At 26.3% G+C, this 22,006-nt stretch overlaps 4 protein-coding genes across 8 annotated transcripts; 2 read left to right on the forward strand and 2 right to left on the reverse strand.

Moving 5' to 3' along the window:
- Positions 1 to 267: 267 nt before the first annotated feature.
- Positions 268 to 2,826, forward strand: LOC100647273. The gene is made up of 5 exons (XM_003398967.4): positions 268 to 663; positions 1,485 to 1,788; positions 1,903 to 2,163; positions 2,326 to 2,478; positions 2,597 to 2,826. Exons 1-5 carry the CDS (start codon positions 371 to 373, stop codon positions 2,753 to 2,755), a joined length of 1,170 nt encoding a protein of 389 aa, XP_003399015.1. The 5' UTR covers positions 268 to 370; the 3' UTR covers positions 2,756 to 2,826.
- Positions 2,827 to 2,873: 47 nt separating this feature from the next.
- LOC100647391 (NECAP-like protein CG9132) lies at positions 2,874 to 6,061 on the reverse strand. Of its 2 annotated transcripts, none has more exons than XM_012313799.3 (3): positions 5,910 to 6,061; positions 4,890 to 5,286; positions 2,874 to 4,798 (listed from the first exon to the last, which is right to left on the reverse strand). In XM_012313799.3, the coding sequence occupies exons 2-3, from the start codon at positions 5,241 to 5,243 to the stop codon at positions 4,547 to 4,549; spliced, it is 606 nt and encodes a 201-aa protein (XP_012169189.1). In that variant the 5' UTR covers positions 5,244 to 5,286; positions 5,910 to 6,061; the 3' UTR covers positions 2,874 to 4,546. The 2 variants fall into 2 exon arrangements, with proteins under 2 accessions (XP_012169189.1, XP_003399016.1); XM_003398968.4 differs by having other exon boundaries at positions 5,789 to 6,027.
- Positions 6,062 to 6,848: 787 nt separating this feature from the next.
- LOC100647157 (cohesin subunit SA-1) lies at positions 6,849 to 14,843 on the forward strand. 4 transcript variants are annotated; one of them, XM_048410191.1, is made up of 19 exons: positions 6,849 to 7,024; positions 7,124 to 7,287; positions 7,346 to 7,524; positions 7,688 to 7,861; positions 7,930 to 8,134; positions 8,257 to 8,586; positions 8,669 to 9,274; positions 9,347 to 9,689; positions 9,760 to 9,993; positions 10,071 to 10,263; positions 10,335 to 10,521; positions 10,603 to 10,907; positions 10,998 to 11,209; positions 11,353 to 11,519; positions 11,637 to 11,688; positions 13,497 to 13,532; positions 13,780 to 13,914; positions 13,995 to 14,079; positions 14,692 to 14,843. In XM_048410191.1, exons 1-19 carry the CDS (start codon positions 7,002 to 7,004, stop codon positions 14,707 to 14,709), a joined length of 3,648 nt encoding a protein of 1,215 aa, XP_048266148.1. In that variant the 5' UTR covers positions 6,849 to 7,001; the 3' UTR covers positions 14,710 to 14,843. The 4 variants fall into 4 exon arrangements, with proteins under 4 accessions (XP_048266148.1, XP_012169187.1, XP_020720968.1 ...); XM_012313797.3 differs by having other exon boundaries at positions 6,850 to 7,024; positions 13,741 to 13,914; XM_012313796.3 differs by having other exon boundaries at positions 6,901 to 6,929; positions 13,741 to 13,914.
- Positions 14,844 to 15,017: 174 nt separating this feature from the next.
- Positions 15,018 to 21,948, reverse strand: LOC100646477 (putative autophagy-related protein 11). The gene is made up of 11 exons (XM_012313793.3): positions 21,803 to 21,948; positions 21,398 to 21,486; positions 21,198 to 21,256; positions 16,970 to 21,111; positions 16,602 to 16,900; positions 16,306 to 16,481; positions 16,073 to 16,227; positions 15,859 to 15,948; positions 15,682 to 15,744; positions 15,485 to 15,601; positions 15,018 to 15,358 (listed from the first exon to the last, which is right to left on the reverse strand). Exons 1-11 carry the CDS (start codon positions 21,833 to 21,835, stop codon positions 15,284 to 15,286), a joined length of 5,298 nt encoding a protein of 1,765 aa, XP_012169183.1. The 5' UTR covers positions 21,836 to 21,948; the 3' UTR covers positions 15,018 to 15,283.
- Between the last annotated feature and the right edge of the window lie 58 nt (positions 21,949 to 22,006).

Below are 22,006 nucleotides of genomic sequence, written 5' to 3' on the forward strand. Positions count from 1 at the left end.
TTATTCCTTAATTCAAAAATAACTATTATTTTATTTATATGAATTTATGTTTAATATATTTATTATTCTATCAATTATAATTATATATAAATTTTAGATAGTTTATTATTTTTTTAGCGGATGTAAATATCAATAAATGTATTTTTTTGAAGGAAATTTTTCGACATTCAATTTTATTTGAAAAATTAAATAAACTAATCTAAAATTTCTGGGGAAATTATAGTAGTGAAAATAAATGTTGGCAATTAGTTCAATAATCCCTAAAGAATAGAGTCATCTGGATGAAAATCTAAATCATCTTTCCGTAGTGAAAGCAGACGATTTTACATAGATCCGAAACGTGTTTGATCAGCTTTTGTGGAGTGAGAGAATGCAAGTTATTGGGGTTGACGGTCGTGTCATTGGCTATCTTTTTTGTTTTCTGATACTGCAAGCGAAACTAACGAACTCAAGAACCTCTTGGAGGCTCAGTGCTGGCAAAGTCGTCAAAACAACAGACTTCGTGAGCACAGTTGAGGATGATCCTATTCTCGATATCCTGGCGAGCAGCATTAGTATCGGAAATGGACACAGTTGGAGTAGAACAGCTATTTCTGAAAAATACGAAAAGATACAACCCTATTGCCAAGATTGTAAAAGTGTTGCTTCTGGAAACCATGAACGGTAAGAAATCACAGGGAGTTTGGTTCATCTTGGGTAAGAGCTATGGGTATATCTTGTGTCAGAATGTCAAATTGATACTTTTAGTATAAACTGGATTATATGTATATATTGAGACTTGTATTTTTCAAATATATAATTCAAGAATTTATAAATACCCGGAATAAATTATATTAACATTTGATGTTTTATGATTTTTTTGTATACATAATACCTATAGTATTCTCACAATAGAATGATGCACACTTTTATAATAACATTCTATTTAGTTGAATAATATTTAAAGGTCTGAAAGGATATATTTCTCAGAGATAAAAGCTTTTGTTCCATTTTTGTATTTATTTAATGTAACTTATATCAATGTTTAGCACACATGTAACAATATCAATGAGATTTTAACCAAAACATTGTAGTTGGTATTTGACATTGTTTTCTATATTACATTGCATGTTTTGCATGTTTTATATAATTATCAGTATCCGATTTATTATTATAGTGTATGTTTCGCCTGTCATATTTTCAAAAAAGTACAAAACTAAATATTTAAGCTGTATGAAAAAGTATGAATACATAAAATATATGAGAATCTGTAGTTAGTTAATTCAAAAAAAAAAAATTATATAAACATACTTTTATATATATATAAATCTTTTTATATACTTGTATATTTTAATTATTATCAATTCTTATATTTTAGATTTTGTTCCTAATAATTATTATAAATAACCTGATGCAATTTTCTGTTTCTTCCTGTAGTTAGTATTTGTGTGTGGCTTACTGTTCTTTCAGCGTTAAAAAAGCCCTAACTTTGGTCCCCTTGGCAGACGATTCTCGTCATACGTGTTGAAGGATACACCAAATGCCACTGAATCTTTCCCTCTATCATCTCAAGTGTCAAACGAGCAAGTCATGTGCACTTCTGGTCAACAATGTGAGGATATAATTCTAGACTGTGGAAAGCCTGTCAATTTCACTTATTATGACAACTTGCTTGGTGTTGCAAATAGAGATAAACATCCATTGATTCCAGAACTTAATGTAGTACTCATGTTTAAGAAGGATAGTGACAAAACTATGGATGTTGACATTGATCTGTTAGAGAAACGCTTAATGAAAGCAAAAAGAGAGGTACGATTATTAAAGAATACTTCGTTTATAAATAAACAAATAGAGAGACCTAGTGCAAAGCTGTATATATATATATATAAAGTATATATATATACTTTATTCAATTTGTTGTAGAAACCAAAATCTGTCCAACTTTACAATCAAATAGGAAATTTTTGGCGTATAAAAGGTGATGCACAAAAATCAATTGAATGCTTTCGGAGAGCACTTGCTGTATCACCACATAATGCAGAAGTTTTGTTAAATTTAGCTCGAGTATTATTAGTTCAACAATATTTGGATGATGCAACATATTTAGCAAGACGTTCTTTGGAATTACAACCTCCAGATCGTAATGCTTGGGAACAATATCTTACACTTGGTCAAATATTTAAGGTAATTGAAAGTTGTAGAAATATAATCTGTTTCATATAATCACAGTGCATTTAAATATATATTCTATTTGATTATTATTTATAATACAATATTATTTAAATTTGTTTTGAAATATTATCAAGACATAATTTATCACTACAATGTTTATTATTTTGTTTGTAGGCATATGGTCATTATCAAGAAGCAGCTGTACATTTACGACATGCTTTAGAATTAAAACCAGACCTCTCTGAAGCAGCAGAAGCTTTAAGAGAGATAGAGTCAATTCCGGTTACAAGCATACATATCTATACATTACTGATAATAATATGTCTGGTATGTAAGATAAAAAATATATCATTGTATTGCTTCATTAGTGCATTTTACGTTAAAAAATATAAATAATTGATATTCATAATATATTGAAAGAACTTTCAATACATTTATGTTGCAGGTACTTGGAGTACTGTTAGTAGTTTTAAGCAGTGTAGAGTGTGATGAAGATTCTAGTCTAGTTAATGGACAATTTCAACGTCCAGTTCAACGTCACTTTAGTCGCGCTATGGCTATGCGCAGTTTACGACTTAATGTTTCTCGTAATAAACGTTGTTGATTATTTAAAAAAAAAAAAATAAATAACCTTGTGATAGAAGAAAATTTCAGCTACTATTATCATTTATCTAACTACGAAGTATTATTTGTAATATGATTTTTAATAATTATTTAATATATTAATAGTTATGCAATTTATTATAATTATAAATGAAAATATACAATAAAAAGCAACACCATTTTTCATTTACTACAAAAAGAAAAATAGCGTTAATGACTACATATTCGAGTGCAAACTTTTTAAGGTGTGTAACTATATACACACATATGCGCACGTGATTTAATATTAAAATATTTTCATGACTAAGAATGGAATGTCATTTACGGAATTATAAAATATTTTTGTTGTTATGTTAAATATTAACATAGGTATTATTAACAATATTACTTAGCATCATTTACAATATACAGTAATATTAGAATATATAAGTAATCATTTTGTGTACCTACTCACAAGGTCTAACGAACTTTTTTTTTATCTGTGAATAATTTACAAATATAATTTAATATCATCTTTAAATAATAATTTTTAATATATACATGAAACAATGAAGTTCTTTTACTTCTGCAAATAAAAATATCTAATAAATTTATTTTTTATTATTCTGAATATATATTAACTTCTCGTTCATTTAGTATAATATTTTCTGAGTTTTATACAACAATACTTTTAGATGCAAAACAATAATTTTCTCTTTTATTCTAAAATAATTCACTTTATATAATTTCTTTCAGATTGTTTCTAAATTTATATTTGGCCAACAAAAACGTTCAAACAAAATTTATATCAGTAGCATCAATATAAGATAAAATTTTAGTGTCACTTTTAAAAATAAAAGTATGTAATATAAAAATCTTACATATTTCATAATACAACTGTGTGATAGCACAATAATGTGAAATATCATTTTGTAGATTATTAATGAAAAAAAATCGAAATATAATCTAGAAAATTAGGCCGTACATTTGCACAATTCCTGCTTTATGTACAAATACCGTAAATTAATATTAATTAAGACTATATACTATAATTTAATTCATATTCCTTTAAGGGTTTTCACAAAGAATGTATCCATGCAATAGACAATACTAGAAATAGTTTCAGTGTATTTTGTATCTAATACTGTACTAATGATAAACGTTTTTGTTATTAGCAAAATTTTATATTTGATATCATAAACTTATTCTTATTATTCTTTAATCACTTAATACATTCCTTATAGTTCAAACTACCTCCCTTTTCAATTTGTACAAGACAATAAACTTATTTGTTAACTATTTATATAAAAAATATGAGTATTTCACACATTTTATATAATTTGTTTAAATAAGAGATATAATATGTACATCTTCTAACATTTGTGAAGAAGAAAAGAAGAAGAGAAATTAAATATCAGTGTGAACTTTTTAGTCTATCTTAATGTTTTATAAAAACATACTAATTTCAGTAAATAAATTCCATTAAGGAAGTTTAGTTAATTCTTAAACAGAATATTTCATTAATTCAAGTGAAACTCCTTTTGATATAATTCATTTTGTAATTGAATCAAAATATAAATTTAAAAAATATGTAAATACTATATCATAATATAGTAAAATATATGTAGTTGACTTACTATTCACCATGTACATAGAAACATCTTTGTCAATAATTACCCTTAAAAGATATCTATATGCAACATGTATGCATATTAATATACATGTGCACACAGTGAATATACAAATTACAATATGCATATATAGTCTATGATTCTACAGCACTGCTATATTAAATTTTAATACACCTTGCAAGTTAAAATTGAACCCAACTGGCATTTCCTACTGTTGGTGGTTGTTGAGTTTGAGACTGCTGAGATGCACTTGCAAATTCTCCCCATTCAGAACTTGGTTGATTTTGATTCTGAGCAGGTTTGTGTGCAGGAGATGATGTTGGAGTTTTTGCAGGTGGTGGTGCAATTTTTACACCACCTGGTGGAGGTGGTAAACCCAAGTTTGTGTTGGCACGTTGTTTTGTTTTAGCAGTAACTTCACTACCATCCTTCTTCTATATATTATAAATATAAAAACTTTGAAATTCATTACATAATTTAATATCTAAATTTGTATAACATCCATTACTATAAAAAAATCCTTACAGTAATTTTCATGTTTATTTTTATTGTTTCTCCTTCTTTAAATCTAAGGTCTAATTCTTGTTTTGGTGTATCTTTTTCCTTCTCAATTTGTTCTTGATTTCTGAGCCATTTAAAATGATCTTGAAGGGCAACATTTAAATCAAAGCTATCAGATCTATCCAAAAATCCAACACCAATAAAAGCTGATCTTCCATTATCATCTTGAATTCTTAGAACAAAATAACGAGAAGAATCTGTAACTGGTTCAACTGCAATTCCTGGATATTGTTCAATTGGACATTTTGCAAATAATTCTCCAGTAACTTTATCTTCCAATTTAATAGTAATTGAGTCTCCCTGAGAGACAAGACGCATACGTCCAGTCCATGTAGGTTCTTGGAGATTCCAGTCAGCTGCTCTAAAATATAATATGTATTTAAAAATAAAATATTCACTCTCATTAATTTGTCAACATCAAAATTAACATTTTTTATATTATTTTAATATAAATAAATTTACATTTAATTAAACTAAAAAGATGCATATTTTTTATGTTATAAATATTTAGTATTTAAAAAAGAGGTCTTTAACACAGACATTTTGTAACATAAAAATTTGGAATTAAATTTCCATAATTTTAAAAGTTTTACAAGTCTAAATCTTATAAAACTTTATGATATTGTATTCCAGATGTAGTACTAATATTATACTTTTAACGATTTCCGGTATAACTTTTGCTGACGTATTAAACGTCACAGCTAAAATTAATAGAAAAAACGTATTTAAAATGGTAAGAAAATATGAGATCCTTTAAATGGCAGTAAACAAAATATCATATTTAAATATATCTTTGCATACATTGTCGTTTTATAAAATGAAATATTTTTGAGGAAAATACTGTCAAAAAGAATCAATCGTACCGATAACCCCTATTCGTTGACCTTGGCGGTATTTTAAATACAAAGACTTCAGATTTCACAAGTAATACACTTTCATACGTATCCATTGTATTTTTTGACAAATCACAGAGAAAGTGCTTACGTTCGAGAGTTGAAACTTAACGAAGTGATGTTTCAAAATTCGTTTATATTTTGTGACGGATCTCTGCCGTGATTTGATAACTTTATCTCCAGTCACGCCTCCTATCCCCCACACAAAGACCGTTAACCATGGATTATTTCACTAGTGATAATAGATTCTCTTCTGCCAGTGGCACTGGTCCAATGTCAGTTTTTGCGTAGAACATATTTGTAATTTGAATTAAAATAAAGGGGGTCAATTTTTATATATTCACTCTTTACTTATTGAAATGTTACTCTAAAATAGCATGTTGCAAGTCCTAATGCCGATATTTATTACAGAAAATAAAATTTCTCATAATATGTATAGGAAACATTATAATTATATTATTTCAAATATAAATTATTAATAGAAATATCAAAGGTATTTTTAATATCTTCCTACTAATAATATTAGATAGTTTACTAGATAGGCAATTAGATAGACACTAATAAAAATTAGATAGTTTATTTATTTTTTTAAATTTGTTCTTTATAAGAATGTTTTTTATAAGGATTCAATTTAAAATTTAGATTTATAAGTATAAATATACTGAAAAATTAATTTAAAAAGGTTTGTTTTTATTGTTCATATCATTTGAGAAATGACTATGTTTACTGGTACATATTTATGTTTATTATAAGACCAACTATTTATATTCATAAAATGCGCGAGATTATTTGACAAATTCTATTAATATGTTTTTAATATTATTCAAGACAACCAACATTTTAATCAAATGCATCGAAAAACTATAGGAATATAAGAATACATGGTCCTCCCTAATTCCCATATTTGATGGGAGCTCTTTTTAGGTTTAGATGAATCAAACTAGTTAATGGATACGGACATAAGTTTGGAGTTTATATTTTATAAAAATGAATTTGCGGGAAAATGATAGACACCTAGCGGTGAGAGTGTCAAATAATCAGTGAGACACACATATCCCGGAACGTGAAAATAGCAAATCAACTTAAATACATGATCCATGCATAATCCAACGTAAATACGTTTAAATACATTTTTATATAAATATCTTCATTAATTTATATATCATACTATAATTTATATAATATGTTTACTTCAATTCAAAAATTGTAAGTTATATTATTTAAATACTAAATATATATGCTTCTAGTAAAAAAATATATATATGTAAGATATTTACAGTATATTATAATGTATTGTTTGTTTAGCCCTGAACATTATCCATCCGAAAGCTATAGCTCTCCAAGTACATCACAACCACAATATCAGGAACAGACAAATTTTGAGAACCAATCACAATTTGAACAACCTATGACACCAGCAACTCCAACTAATATGAGAATTACAAGGAATACACGTGCAAGATTACGTGGTATGACTTAAAATGATATTTCTTTGTTATCTATTTCTAAATAATAATTCTTCTGCAGGAGGACCTATACAACAACCAAAGTATAAAGAGATAGATACAGATTACATTCCAACTACTAGTGGTAGAGGAAGAGGAGGTAGTGGACGTGGAAGAGGGAAGCGAACACATCATTCACATAGTTTGGAAGATGAAGCTAGTCTCTATTATGTCATTAGAAACAATCGGTCTTCATTAACTGTATGTTGATTGTCATGTTCAAAGAAAAGTTTGTTAAAAGTATTTGAATTATAATAAGTAATAAATTCGTGAATAGATATTTTTATGTATATATATATATATACACACACACACATATATATACATTTATATATACATATATACATGCATACCTTTTTTGTAGACTATTGTTGATGATTGGATAGAAAAATACAAGAGTAATAGAGAAAATGCTCTTCTTATGTTAATGCAATTTTTTATTAATGCAAGTGGATGTAAAGGACGTATTACTTCTGAGATGCAAGCAACAATGGAGCATGTGGCAATAATTCGTAAAATGACTGAAGAATTTGATGAGGTATGTTAATACCTATTTTTTATAAATAAATAGTTTTTTCATATAATTCATAATAATTTGCAAAATAGGAAAGTGGAGAATATCCATTGATAATGACTGGTCAACAATGGAAAAAATTTCGTGCAAATTTCTGTGAATTTGTCCAAATTTTAGTTAGGCAATGTCAGTATTCAATCATTTATGATCAGTTTTTAATGGATAATGTAATTTCATTATTAACTGGACTTTCTGATTCACAAGTAAGAGCTTTTAGGCATACTGCTACTCTTGCTGGTAAGATATATTTTTATACATGTTCATACTTATATGGTTACATTTATATTTAAATATAAAAGAAATTATATTTATATTAATCAATTAATTAAATTAATAATATATTGTGCTATTTTTCATAGCTATGAAACTCATGACAGCATTAGTAGATGTAGCTCTAACCGTATCAATAAATTTGGATAATACACAACGACAGTATGAAGCTGAAAGGCAAAAAGCTAGAGAAAAGAGAGCTGCAGATAGATTAGAATCATTAATGGCCAAACGAAAAGAACTTGAAGAAAATATGGATGAGATAAAAAATATGCTTACATATATGTTCAAATCTGTATTTGTACATCGCTATAGAGATACTTTGCCAGAAATTCGCGCCATTTGTATGGCAGAAATAGGAGTATGGATGAAAAAATTTCATCAAAATTTTTTAGATGATTCTTATTTAAAATACATAGGTATTATATATTAACGTATAACGTTAATATGATGGATTTATATTCATTTTATAATATAAGTAAATTTGTTATAATTTTCTAGGTTGGACGTTGCACGATAAAGTTGGTGAAGTTCGATTAAAATGTCTCCAAGCATTGCAACCATTATATGCATCAGAAGAATTAAAAACTAAACTTGAACTTTTTACAAGTAAATTTAAAGATAGAATTGTTGCAATGACATTAGATAAAGAGTATGATGTAGCAGTACAAGCTGTTAAACTTGTCATTTCAATTTTAAAACATCATAGAGAAATTCTTACTGACAAAGATTGTGAACATGTATATGAACTTGTCTATTCCTCCCATCGTGCTGTTGCACAAGCAGCCGGTGAATTCTTAAACGAACGTCTATTTCGCCCTGATGATGAAGCAGTAGCTGGCGTTAAAACTAAACGTGGAAAGAAGCGTTTACCGAATACTCCACTCATTCGAGATCTCGTATTATTTTTTATTGAATCCGAACTTCACGAACATGGAGCATATTTAGTAGATTCTTTAATTGAAACGAATCAAATGATGAAAGATTGGGAATGTATGACAGATTTACTATTAGAAGAGGCTGGACCTGAAGAAGAAGCTTTAGATAACCAGAAAGAGACATCTTTGATTGAATTAATGGTTTGTTGTATAAAACAAGCTGCTACAGGTAAGTTTTTGTGTTCTTGTGTTTTTATGGAATTGTATGACAAATATAAACCTCCTGTAATTTTCAAAATAGGTGAAGCTCCAGTTGGTCGGGGACCGACTAGAAAAATTTTATCAGCAAAAGAAATGAAACAAGTTCATGATGATAAACAACGGTTAACGGAACATTTTATACAAACACTACCGCTTTTACTTGATAAATACAGAGCAGATCCGGAAAAACTCGCAAATTTACTTGCTATTCCTCAATATTTTGATTTGGATATCTATACAAAATCTCGACAAGAGCAAAATTTGGATTCGTTGTTGAATAAAATTCATACAATTGTAGAAAAAATGCACGACACCGAGGTTTTAGATACGGCTGCAAAAACATTAGAACATATGTGTATAGAAGGACATGCTATTTTTACCAGGTAAAATTTTATGGTGGTATATATTGAAGTTTTTATGAGAGAATATTTATTACTTGATGTTTCAATTCAGGTGTGATGTAGCACGCTCAACGTTAATCGATTCCATTGTAAATAAATATAAAGAAGCTATTGATGAATATAGAAATTTAATAGAAGGGAATGAAGATCCAGATGAAGATGAAATTTTCAATGTTGTACAATCTTTAAAAAAAGTTTCCATATTTTACTCTTGTCACAATATGAATCCATGGGGAATATGGGATTCTTTATATAAGGATATTGAAGATGCCAAAGATCCATCTAAGTAGTACCATTACATATTTTGTATTATATATCTGCTGGAAATTTTATTCATATAAGTATATAAATATCTTATTACAGATGTTTACCACATGAGGCAGTTAAGTATTGCATAAGTGCATGCTTTTTTGCTATTTTATGGGGACAAAATCATCTTATGGAAGCTGCAGATTCTGGAAATCAAGGTGAAGATGAATGTCGGCAATTAAAAGAGCGTTTGCATTCTTTTATGGGTTCTATGCGTTATTTTGTTAGTGGTGATGTAAACGCCACGGTAATTACTTTATTTATATTTTTTACTATTTTTAATATGTTTATTATATGTATTTGTCAATGTTGTTTCAGCCTACTCCACCTATTTTAAGAGAAGAAGCATATAATACAATATGCGATTTATTAGTAGTGTTTTGTAATCAATTAACAACACATTCTAATCCTTTAATGCATCAATTAGTATATGAGCCTGATCAAGCAATGCAAAACATGCTTAATCGATTTATTCAAGAATACGTATTTTTTGAAGAGGAAGATGGTATGCTATATTAATTTACTAAATATACACATCTTTTATCTCACAAAGATTAATTTCTGATATAAAATATTGCAATTATAGATGAACATGATGAACATTCAAAGATTGAAGAATTACATAAAAGAAGAAATTTTTTGGCTGGTTATTGCAAATTAATTGTATATAATATGATACCTACAAAAGCAGCGGCCGATGTCTTTAAACATTATGTAAAATATTATAATGATTATGGTGATATTATCAAAACTACATTAGGGAAAGCTAGGGACATTAATAAAACAAATTGTGCTTTAACTATGCAACATAGTTTAAATATTTTGTATAATGAAATAGTAGCAGAGAAAGGCAAAGTTAATAGAAACAGTGAGGAATTTACTGCAATTAAGGTTTGTTTACATATATATATCAATATTTTACAATTAAAAAAATATATAGAAAATCTGTTTTGAAATAAAGATATGTATTAATATCTTCAGGAACTCGCAAAACGATTTGCTTTGTCATTTGGCTTAGATGCAGTAAAAAATCGTGAAGCAATTACTGCTTTGCATCGAGCAGGTGTTCTTTTTGCAATTACACCACCAGATGGTATCGAACAAGATCCTACAGGGCCACCACCTAATTTATCCTTTCTTGAAATCTTATCTGAATTTACGAATAAGCTTCTTAAACAAGATAAACGAGTCGTGTAGGTATAATCTTTATTCAAAACTTTTTATTTATATATTTCGTTATTACGAATTTGTTATCTTAATTAATATTTAATTATAATATAACATATGTATATATTATATATTTATTTAATTAATTTTATATGCGTTTGTGTCACAGATTAAATTTCCTTGACAGAAGATTACAAGCTGGAATGCCATCCTCACGGGGAGAGGATTGGCAACCTTTACTTTTGTACAGGAACAGCTTATTACATGGCGAAACAGATCAAGTTCCAGTAACAAGTAAGCGCGCATATACAAGACGTAAGAAGGATCATTTAGCTGGTATGTTAATAAATATATTATGTTTTAATTGAAATTTTTAATAATCTATATCAGAAATATTAATAAATATTCTAGCTTTTAACGATACTTGTAATAATTTATATAAAATGTTTGCAGAAGAAGAAGAAGCAGATGAGCCTGAAGAAGGTTCTGATCATGAGTTTTCCGGGTAAGTTAGGTGTTCATATGAAGCTAGTAAAGAATAACATATTTTTTATATTTTATTTACTAAAATAATTATAGAAGTAGAATATTTTTTTCGATAAAAATTCGTAATAAAATCAATCTATAATTTAAATCTATGTATACTTATACGCAACACACGCTTTATTGCTTTTAAAATACAAGTTATGCTATGAATGACAAGTATTTAGTATAGTTCTAGAAAATATTGCAAAATTAGCTATTAGATTTACACGCTTATGTAGATATTAATGCACATGTGTATAATGTGCACATTTCTTTTCAGTATTATTAGTGTTGCATTCTCGTGTTAATGAATGCCAAAATCATACTATGCGTAAATTTGTGCCTAGTTTAATTACTAATATAAATACTCTTCTCTCATTATACTTAATATTTATTTTGCTTTATAATATGCTTTATTGAAATGTACAATAAGATATTACTATTAAGAATTAAAAGTGCAAAAGATATTCTAAAAACTTAAAGTATAAAAAATTGTAAAATAATTTTATTAATTTAAAAGTGTTTTATGCAAAAATATATGTGATATAATTTGCAATGCAATAAATATATTGTAAGCTTATTGGTATTTTAAGTTTTATTCTATGTGTATTATTAAACAAATATTTTTTTATAGCCCAAAATTTTTAGGAATAAAACATTTTTTAATACACTATCCTTTATATATTTATCATTTAATTGCATGCTTGTGCTAATAAATACTTATTGCCATTGGCGTCTTTATGTAAATTATAAATCTGTTGTGTTTGCATGAGTAGTAATCTTTTATGAATCGCTTGTTGCAGGCTACCTGATCGTTATTCAAGCTAAGACTTAGTTTTTAGCAAAATCTATAATATATTATAATCATATAAGGGGCAAAAATTGTATAAGGAATTAATGAGGTCTATTATTCTTGGTGCCTGTTTTAAAATCAACTTTCAAACTAGTGTAAGGAATTATATGTAATAGTGTCAAAATATCAAATTAAGTATCAAACACATACCTAAATAATGTAAAGAGCAAATGTTATGTGAGGAATTGATGAAATCTGTTATTCTTAGTGCCTAATTTGGCTACTAAAGAACTCATCTTCTATAAACTAGTGTAAGGAAAATAAGATAAAAAATGAACAATGATATTATGAAATAATATTTTTGGAACACCTGACAAAAAAGTACATAGAGAACGATGTGTGTTCTATTGAACCTAAGAACTTAAAACCAAGTAAGTTTAAAATATCTTGTATTCTGTTTATATATTGATAATATACAAATTGGTGATAGATATAATGAACATGTGATATTAATTAAAATAAAACCCTCTTCTCCTATGAGTTCCCAAATCCTACTATCAAAATTTTAGATCCATAGCGAATAAGTAATATTATACTTTGTGAAGCTTTTTCCTCATTAAAATTTGCAGGAAATGTGACAGAATTAACCCATCGTTTCACATTTCCTGCTTAATATCGGATTTCTATATTTTACATTTTTTAACACGCCGTTCTCTATTATCACCGCAATATTATAGAAATGTTTTTAGGTATTTGGTTTGTTAATACTTGGGTTAATTCTGTGTACTTTATTCGAATAATTTATCGTTTTTCGAATGTAATGACCAGATACATTAATATGTATGTACGTGATGTGAAATTTATAATATATGCATATGTTCGTATTATATGGGAAATGTATGTGAAACTTCAGAGTTATTTAACATAAATTTTTGTCCCTTTATTTATAATATTAATTCTAATATATTTCCATCAATAAAAGCTTTTTCTTTCAGTAAACACAAGAAGAAACGTGGTGCAAGGAAACATCAGTGAGTAAATTCACACATTTTTTTGTCCTTAGTTACAAAAGTAGATCAAATTTAGATTTACGTATTTATTGAAAGAAATAAGTTTGCAGAATATATACATTCAAAAAAAATATAAATTTCTTCTGTTTAATTAAAAAAATTAATTTTATAAAATAAATTTGAATATCTGCCTTTTTTGTAGTATTATTAGTTTGAATCTTTATTGCAGATTAGCTGTTAATAAAGTATCAATAACTCGTGGATCTAGGGCAACTGGAATTTATGAAACCAACGAAGCTACACAGATGCAGGCATCTCCATCAGCAATTATTGAAGATGCATCAACCAGTCCTTCTCAAGACATAGATAATAAACTTAAGACATTACAAATTCAGTCGAGGTCGTAAGTAATGAATCCTTAAGTTTGATAAATCCAAGTATTTTTTCAAGTTAGAACTATTTGTAATGAAAGTATTTTCTTAGACGAAGAAGTCAAGATAATATAGAACCAAGAGAATTAAGAAGAACTTCTAGAAATTCTGGTCGTTATGTAGAAGGACAATATATGGTAAGTTATAATAATCTTTCATTCATAATGTTATACGTTAAATATTTAAACATTATTTAATCATAATCTTCACCTACATAGCCATCACTGAAATCTAAAGCTTATTAACTTCAAAACTTTGATAAATTAAATTTTTTAATAACGTATAATTACCTAATACAGGGTCAAAGAATATCATAATTTAAAAACTACATTAACTTAAAGTTTTAATTCCATTCCTTATTTGCACTCTAAAACTGTGATGGTTGTTAGCTTAATATTGCAATAATTATTTGACTCACCTATCTAGAGTAAGAAGATTAAATTTTATGTATATAATACAATAATATAAAGAAGTGCGATATAGTGCTAAAGACGTAGCTCTATAACATTTCTCTGAAACACTTAAAACCCTTGATATGTGTGTAAATGCATTTACATGAAATAAAATATAAATATTTCTACAATATTTACATTAATAGAAAGATTGTGTGCACACATTGCATGCAGATATTGTGTCACAATTTCGTCCTTATTCAATGATAAAACATTTACAGGCGAACAGTTGAATATAGTATCGAAATAAATATAGTTTATATCAGTACAAAGTAATAAAATGCTTTTCTGTTATAGGAATCCGATTCCGAATAATGAAGTACAATAAAAAAGAATATATTCATTCAAGATAAAACTAAGAGGAAATGATTTGTGATACTTTATGATATACATGTCGTACTGAATAAGTTTTAAATGTTAAAAATAAAAACTTGTTCAATCGACGTTAATTCACATTCAATTATTACGTTCCATTATACATTTTGAGACTACTGCATTTTTAATATCATTTTTTAAAGATATTATTTTCGTTATTTAAAGCCATATATTTTCTTTAAAATTTACTAGACATAACAGTAGTACATTTCATAATGGGGGTATTCTTCTATGCATAAAACTTTGAATATTATTGTTATTAAAAAATTATTTAATGACTGTCAAAATAACATATGAATATAAATATTTTTTTGTATACTATTTGCTTTTTCGAATTGTCTGCTGTTGTATTCTATTCTACTTTGTATTATTATATTATATTCTATTTGTTACATATATATATTATACAACTATTATATAATTAGATGTGAGAGCCTTAATGAAAATACATTTCTTTTTTACAATTATAATAATAATTATTATTAAACATTTTATATTACGTACGTACGTACTCTCATCTATCATTTGCGTTACGATATTTTCGGAATATGCTACTTCTTCTACGACCTCTTGGTGTAACAATAACTTTCTATAAAAAATGTAATTTAATATTTACATAATCTATGTAAAAATTTTTTATTTATTATATTATTAAATGTAAGAAACAAGAAGTATGAAAGTAATAAATTATTTTTAAACAATATGAGTAACTTACCTCGTCTTGACCTCGTGGAAGGAATAAACTTCTCAGTGTTCGTGGTGTAGTCGTTGCCCTCTCTTTGCCGTTTCTTTCTCTTAATATTCTTGAATTTGGGCTTCTTAGTTCATTACCCTCCAATTTTGAAGTATATGTTAGAAATAAATCTTCAGGTCAAATGATACAAATATACTAGAATTACTCATTACATTTACCTGTATTGATAATCTTCCTCCGTTTTTACTAGGAGTTGGAGGCCCAGGCTTTTTATATGATGTCTGCAAAATAAATATTAAAATGTGTATAATGTGACGCGAATAACGAGTGTTTTAAGAATAATGTTATGCCCTAAAAATTCATTATTTGTTTGTAAAATTATCTTAGGTACATACCTGAGTTCTATCCTTTTTCTTAGCTTTTTGTTCAGGAAGCAAACTTTGACTCAAACTATCATTAAATATATCATCTGGAACTGAACCTGCCTATGATTGAATTAAAAACAATAAAATACATACATCTTTATATACATACAAGTAAAATTAATATAGCAATGAATTCAGAATTGCAATTATATAAATATAAATGTATTATATATGACTTGCTTACTTTAATCTCTTCTTCTGTAAATGGTAGAGGATGAAATTGCATTTCAGCAGGATAAGATGACTTTAAATGAGGTTTGCAAAGAGCATTTCTTTTTTTCAAAATAGATAATCTATCTGCATCAATGATATACGAAGAATTACTGTCTTTCATGTCAGCTAATAATTTGAATTTATATAATTAATGGTTTAAATTATTTAGAATTAGTTTTACTTAATAAATTATTTTTAATTTACCTAAATAAATATTATCAAGTACTTCTCCTTCTTCATCCTCTGCATTAAATGCATTGCCCATTGTTTGTATACTTTTAATACTACATCTTTTTTCGTATGTTGTTTTTTCTTGTATTACTGAAATTTTATGTAAAACATCTTCTTTAGTTTCTCCCAGTAAGTATTTTTTCTCACATCTGAAAAAGAAAAGATTTGAACAATATCTGCTAGGATATCTAAAAATAGATAGATCTGCAAATATCTAAAAGGATGAAATAATTTTTAATCATCATTCATTATTATAAAACCAGTCTTACTTAGGATTTTTATATTCCATTAAAGAAACTATATTTTGATCTAAATTTTGATATTTAGTTTTTAATTCAATTAATTCCTTCTGCAATTTTTCCTTTTCTTGTTTTTCACTTAACATCTTCTCTCCAACACTCCAAAGCTGTGAACTTAACCTAGCAACATGTGCCTTATATTTGCTTAATTCATCTGCCTGTTTAAGACATTGTAGTTCCATTTTTCTTTGTAACGATTCTAATTTTTCTTGTACACATTGTTCTTGTTCTCTATTTAGCTTTGTTATTTGTTCATTATATAGCATTTTCTGTAATATTTGTTACAAAAATAAGTAAACTACGAGAAGTGCAATATATACAAATATTAATATACCTACCATGTTTTGTTTAATTTCATCTATTTTAACTTTATATTTATCATGAATATCTTTTAGTTGAATATCAATATCTTCTTTCTTTGATCGCTTGCTTAACTCATTCCTTTCTTCTTGCAGTTTTAAATTCTGCTCTTTTAATTGTGTTACTTCTTTCTTTAAGTTTTCTATCTCTTTTAATGATGTTTTCATTTCTTGTACCTTAATACTAAGTTCATCTATATCATCTTTTAATCTTACATTGTTTGTGTGTGCACAGTTTAATTTACTTTCTAAGTTATTCTTAGCTTCTGTCAGTTCATTAATTTGGAATCGTAACTTTTTCTCTGACTCAGATTGGAATTTTGTTTCATCACATTTAAAATCATTTTCAAAAGAAATAACCAATTTTGAAAAATCATCTATTTCATTCTGCAATTGAGTAATGTTTTCTTGTAATATTTTATTTTTATCTAATTCTGCTTCAATAATTGTTTTCTGGTCAAAAAAGATGTCTGAAGAAATATCTAATATCTGTTCACTTTCTTCTTTCAAGGAAATATCTTTTATTTTTTGTTCAAACCATAAAAATTGGTCCCATAAGATATTCTGTAACGGTTTTATATTTTGAAAATGATAAATATGATACTTAAGTAATGTATTTTCTAAATATGTTTGTTTACTTTGTATATGCTTTAATTCATCACACACGGATTTATCTATCATAAGAACATTATAGGAACTTGTTAATAAATTGTCCCATTTTTGTTTTAATGTATTTAAAGATGTATCTAAATTTTCTCTTGACTTTATAATGTTATTTAAATAATCTTTTAATGATTCCTTATATGTGATAAGAGTGTTTATTCGTCTTATACGCTCTTCTTGTAAATTATTTAGTTCTTGTATCTTAATTTCCAATAATTTTATTTCTTCACATTTTGTAATATAATTATCTACCATTATTGTTTGATTTTTTAGAGTTTTATTTAAGTTTGTATTCTCATTTGAAAGTTGTAAAATTAATTCACGTGATACCTGTATTTCATTAATGGACTCCTTTAAAGTTCTTAAAATATTTTTATTTGTATCATCATTATTTATGTCTTGTACATTGTCTATAGTATTAATATAAAAATTTTCATTCTTAGTAACTTCTGCAATTGTAAATTTTAAGCCATTTGCTGAATGTTGTAATTCTTCACAAATTTGTATAACTTCTAATCTTTTTGTATCTTCAATTTTACAATATTCCCTATTTTTATTAAGTTCGTCCTTTTCTTTCTTTAGTATTTGTTGTAATTCTTCTATAATTTTGTTTTGTTTATAAGACTCTGTTTGTAATTTAAAATTTGTACTTTGCAAATTCTGACATAATAATTTTTGGTCTTCAAGTTGTTTACAAAGTACTCTTTTGGATTCATTGAATTCTTTTTGTAATTCTCCTAATTGTAAACATTTTTCCTTTAAAGCTTTCTCTTGAGTTTTTAAAACTGCATCTTGATTTGTTCTTACTTCCTGTAGATTTATAATTACTTCTTTCAATTTAATTTCAGAAGCAATTGTTTCTTTTGATAATTTTTCAAATTTATTTTCCACAAGTTTCAATGTTTCCTGTTTTAATTTTACTTCTATATTTAGTTTATCTAAGTGACACTGTTTTTCCAATAATTTTGTTTCCAGTTCTTTTATAAAATTTTTCATCTTAATTTCTTCTTCTGTTTGTAAATGCATTATATGATCTTTTTCTAATTTTAAGGAAGTAATTTTATCAATTAGGTTTTCTATTTTTTTGTCTTTAAATTTGAATTCATCTAACATATTACATACTTCTTGCTGAGATTTTTCAAATTTATCATTTACATTATTTAAATCCAATAGAATTTTGTTATTCTCAGATTTAAGATCTTTATGTTGTTTCTGAAATACTTCTTGTACCTCCTCAAATTTTTCCAATTTTTGTGTAAACTCTGTTAATTTTTGTTTAGTACAAATTAATTCTGTCTCCAAATGATTTGTTATTTCCTTATTTTTTATTAAATCATTTTCTAACATAACATTAAAACTTATACTATCTTCTAATTTCTTTTTATTATCTGTAAGTTCATCTTTCAGTTGGTACTTGGAAAGCTGTTCTTTCGTGTAATTAGTATGTAATATTTTATAAGCATTTAAAATACTTTTAGTAGTTTCTTCATTATATTTTTTATACTCATTTATCTGATTTAATATATCTTTTTTCATTAAATAAAATTCTGACTCAAAAGTTCGAATATTTTTCTTTAATGTTTCTATATACATAGAAGAAGCTTGTAAGAGTGCATCCTTTTTATTTACTTTTTCTTCATATACATATATGACTTTTTCTAAAGTTTGTTTTTGGAGTTCAATTTGTTTTAAATACGAAATTTCTTCAGAATATTTTTCTGTAACATTAGTAAGCTCGTTAATTTTGGTTGTACTTTCTGCGACAGTTTTTCTTAATTTTGATATCTCTGTAGTATTCTGTTCATCCTTTTGTTCTAATTTAGATATTTGTAATTGAAAATTTTCAAGTTTTAATTTAGCTTCATTCATGTTATTACTTAATGATTCCAATTCTAGTTGCTTCAAAGTATACTTCTGATTAAAATTATATAGTATTATTCGTAAATATTCTATTAGTTCTGTAGTTGTTTTATTGTCTAATTTATCTTCTACACAATCAGTTTCTAAATTATGTAATATAATCTCTTTTAAATTTGTATTATATAAATCAACAGAGGTTTTATATGAACTATTTTGATCTTTAAAATCTTGAATATGTTTAAGATTTTCAGATATTTGTGCTTTAACTTCAGTAAGCTCAGTGTTTAATTTAACATTATTTATATTTTCTTTGTTTAAAGATTCTTCCAAATCTTTAATTTTTCCTAACAGAGAATTCTTTTCAGTAATCAACACATCTTTGGATTTTTCAATGACTGACAAAGATTCTTTTTGAGAAGTATATAACATTTCTAAATTTTTATTTTGTTTTATTAGAGATTCTTTCTCTTGTTGTAAGATTTCAATTTGTTTAGTCGATTCATTTATGATTACATTTAATTTAGTTTCCGTACTTTGTAATATTTCCCTCTCTTTCTTTAAAAGTTGTGTTGTACTTTCATACTCTTGATTTGCAGATTTCAGTTTTTCATTTACAACATCAAGTTGTGTCTTTAGTAAAGCAGATTCTTCTTTCGCTTCTTGTAATTGAATATCAATTACAGAACTTAAAACTTCACTGGTATTTAAAGATGCTGAAGATGAATTTAAGGGTACTATATCATCAATTTCAAAACTTTGTTCTTCAATTGTCGTTTTTCTAAGTTCTTTTAAATGAGTACGCAACTCTTCATTGGTCTTTTTTAAATTTACCAGTTCCCTATCCTTAATTTCTCCCTGGATCTGCATGTTTTCTAAAGATTTTTCACAATTTTCTACTTTGTCTCTAAAATATATATATTGCATTTGTATAGATGTTAACTTTTTTGTCAATGTATCAGCATCTGCTTCAAGTTTATCTATGTTACATTGCTTCTGCAATAGCTGATCTTCTAAATGATCTATTTCCTTTCTGTAATATTGTTCATAATCTATTGTGCCCTTATTCTTTTTGCAAGATTGTGGAGTAGTCGGTTTCATTTTTTCTTCTCTTAAAACTTTTATTTCTGCACTCTTTTCCTGTAATTTCTTCTGTAGACTTTGTATTTTGTTTTGTTGAATTCGTATATCTTCCTGTAAATCAATTTTCTCAAACCTCTCTACTTCTAATTCACTTTTCAACATTCTTAATTCCCTATTTTTGTCATTCAATAACTTATGACTTTGAGCAGACCATGTTACAGGAGAATCAAAAAAGTTCTTAAGAGCTTTTCCTTTAGGCGTGACAGGTATTTTTGATGCATCATTCTCTATTCTAGCAATTATTTCTTTTAATGTTTCTTTGTTTATGTCTTTCTTATATGGGATAGTCATTTCAAGAAATGATTTAATCTTAAGTTGCGTTTCATGTTGCAAATTAAAACACATTTGATGATGAAATGAAGGTTCTTGAGGTACAAGCAATAAAAATAAAGATGCAATATAAATGTGTTCCATTTCCCCCAAATTTTTATCATCAAATTTATATTTTGGATATTCATCTGTAAAAAAAGATATGAAAAGTATATAATATATTCCTATAAAGTAATTATATAATATAGGAAATATTTATCATATATTTACATACCTTGTAAATATTTTACTATAATATTTTCTGTGTCTGTATCTTTAGTACCATTCCATGAACTATAAAACAAAATATGTTTGACAAGAATAAATATATTCTAATAGAATGAATATTATGAATACACATTATTTACATTAAAAAAGAAACTCATTAAATATTTCATTAAAGATTTAAATGTAAATATATAAAAAATTACTTACAATGATTTTATTAATTTCTTGTAAACCTTCCCATTATCCAATTCTTTTAAATCTTTAACATTTGTTTCTGATATATCTAAACAATTTAGCTGAAAAAGTATGAATTTTTGTTAGAATAAATTATAACGTAAATATTTACATTGCACTTACATTATTTATAAGTAAACACTTCCAAACATTCTATAAATATAACCAAAATATTTATTATTTAATAAGTATTTTATTATATTTTAATTATACATCAAAATATTTATTAATGAATATCTGTAATAGTGTAACAGAAACTAAAATTTAATTTGTTCATCTTAATTAAATAATTGTATTATAATATAATTTGGAATAATTCATTGAAATATTAGTTATTGATTGTTTATAAATTTCTGTTTATATGGCATTAATACTAACCCATTCCAATAAAACTCCGATCCATAGTTTCATGATATAAAAAAGGCAATTACTTATTTACGCTTGTAAAAATAATAATAGTTAGAACTTGTACGCTCCTTCGACGTATACTTTTAACGTTCCATTGAAGGTACGTTTAATTTCAAATATTCACTGCTTACTTCACTTTGCAGGTTAGGCTGCCTATTTATATTATTATAAAAA

This window comes from Bombus terrestris, chromosome 11, assembly GCF_910591885.1.
Source record: "Bombus terrestris chromosome 11, iyBomTerr1.2, whole genome shotgun sequence".
Taxonomy (NCBI): domain Eukaryota; kingdom Metazoa; phylum Arthropoda; class Insecta; order Hymenoptera; family Apidae; genus Bombus; species Bombus terrestris.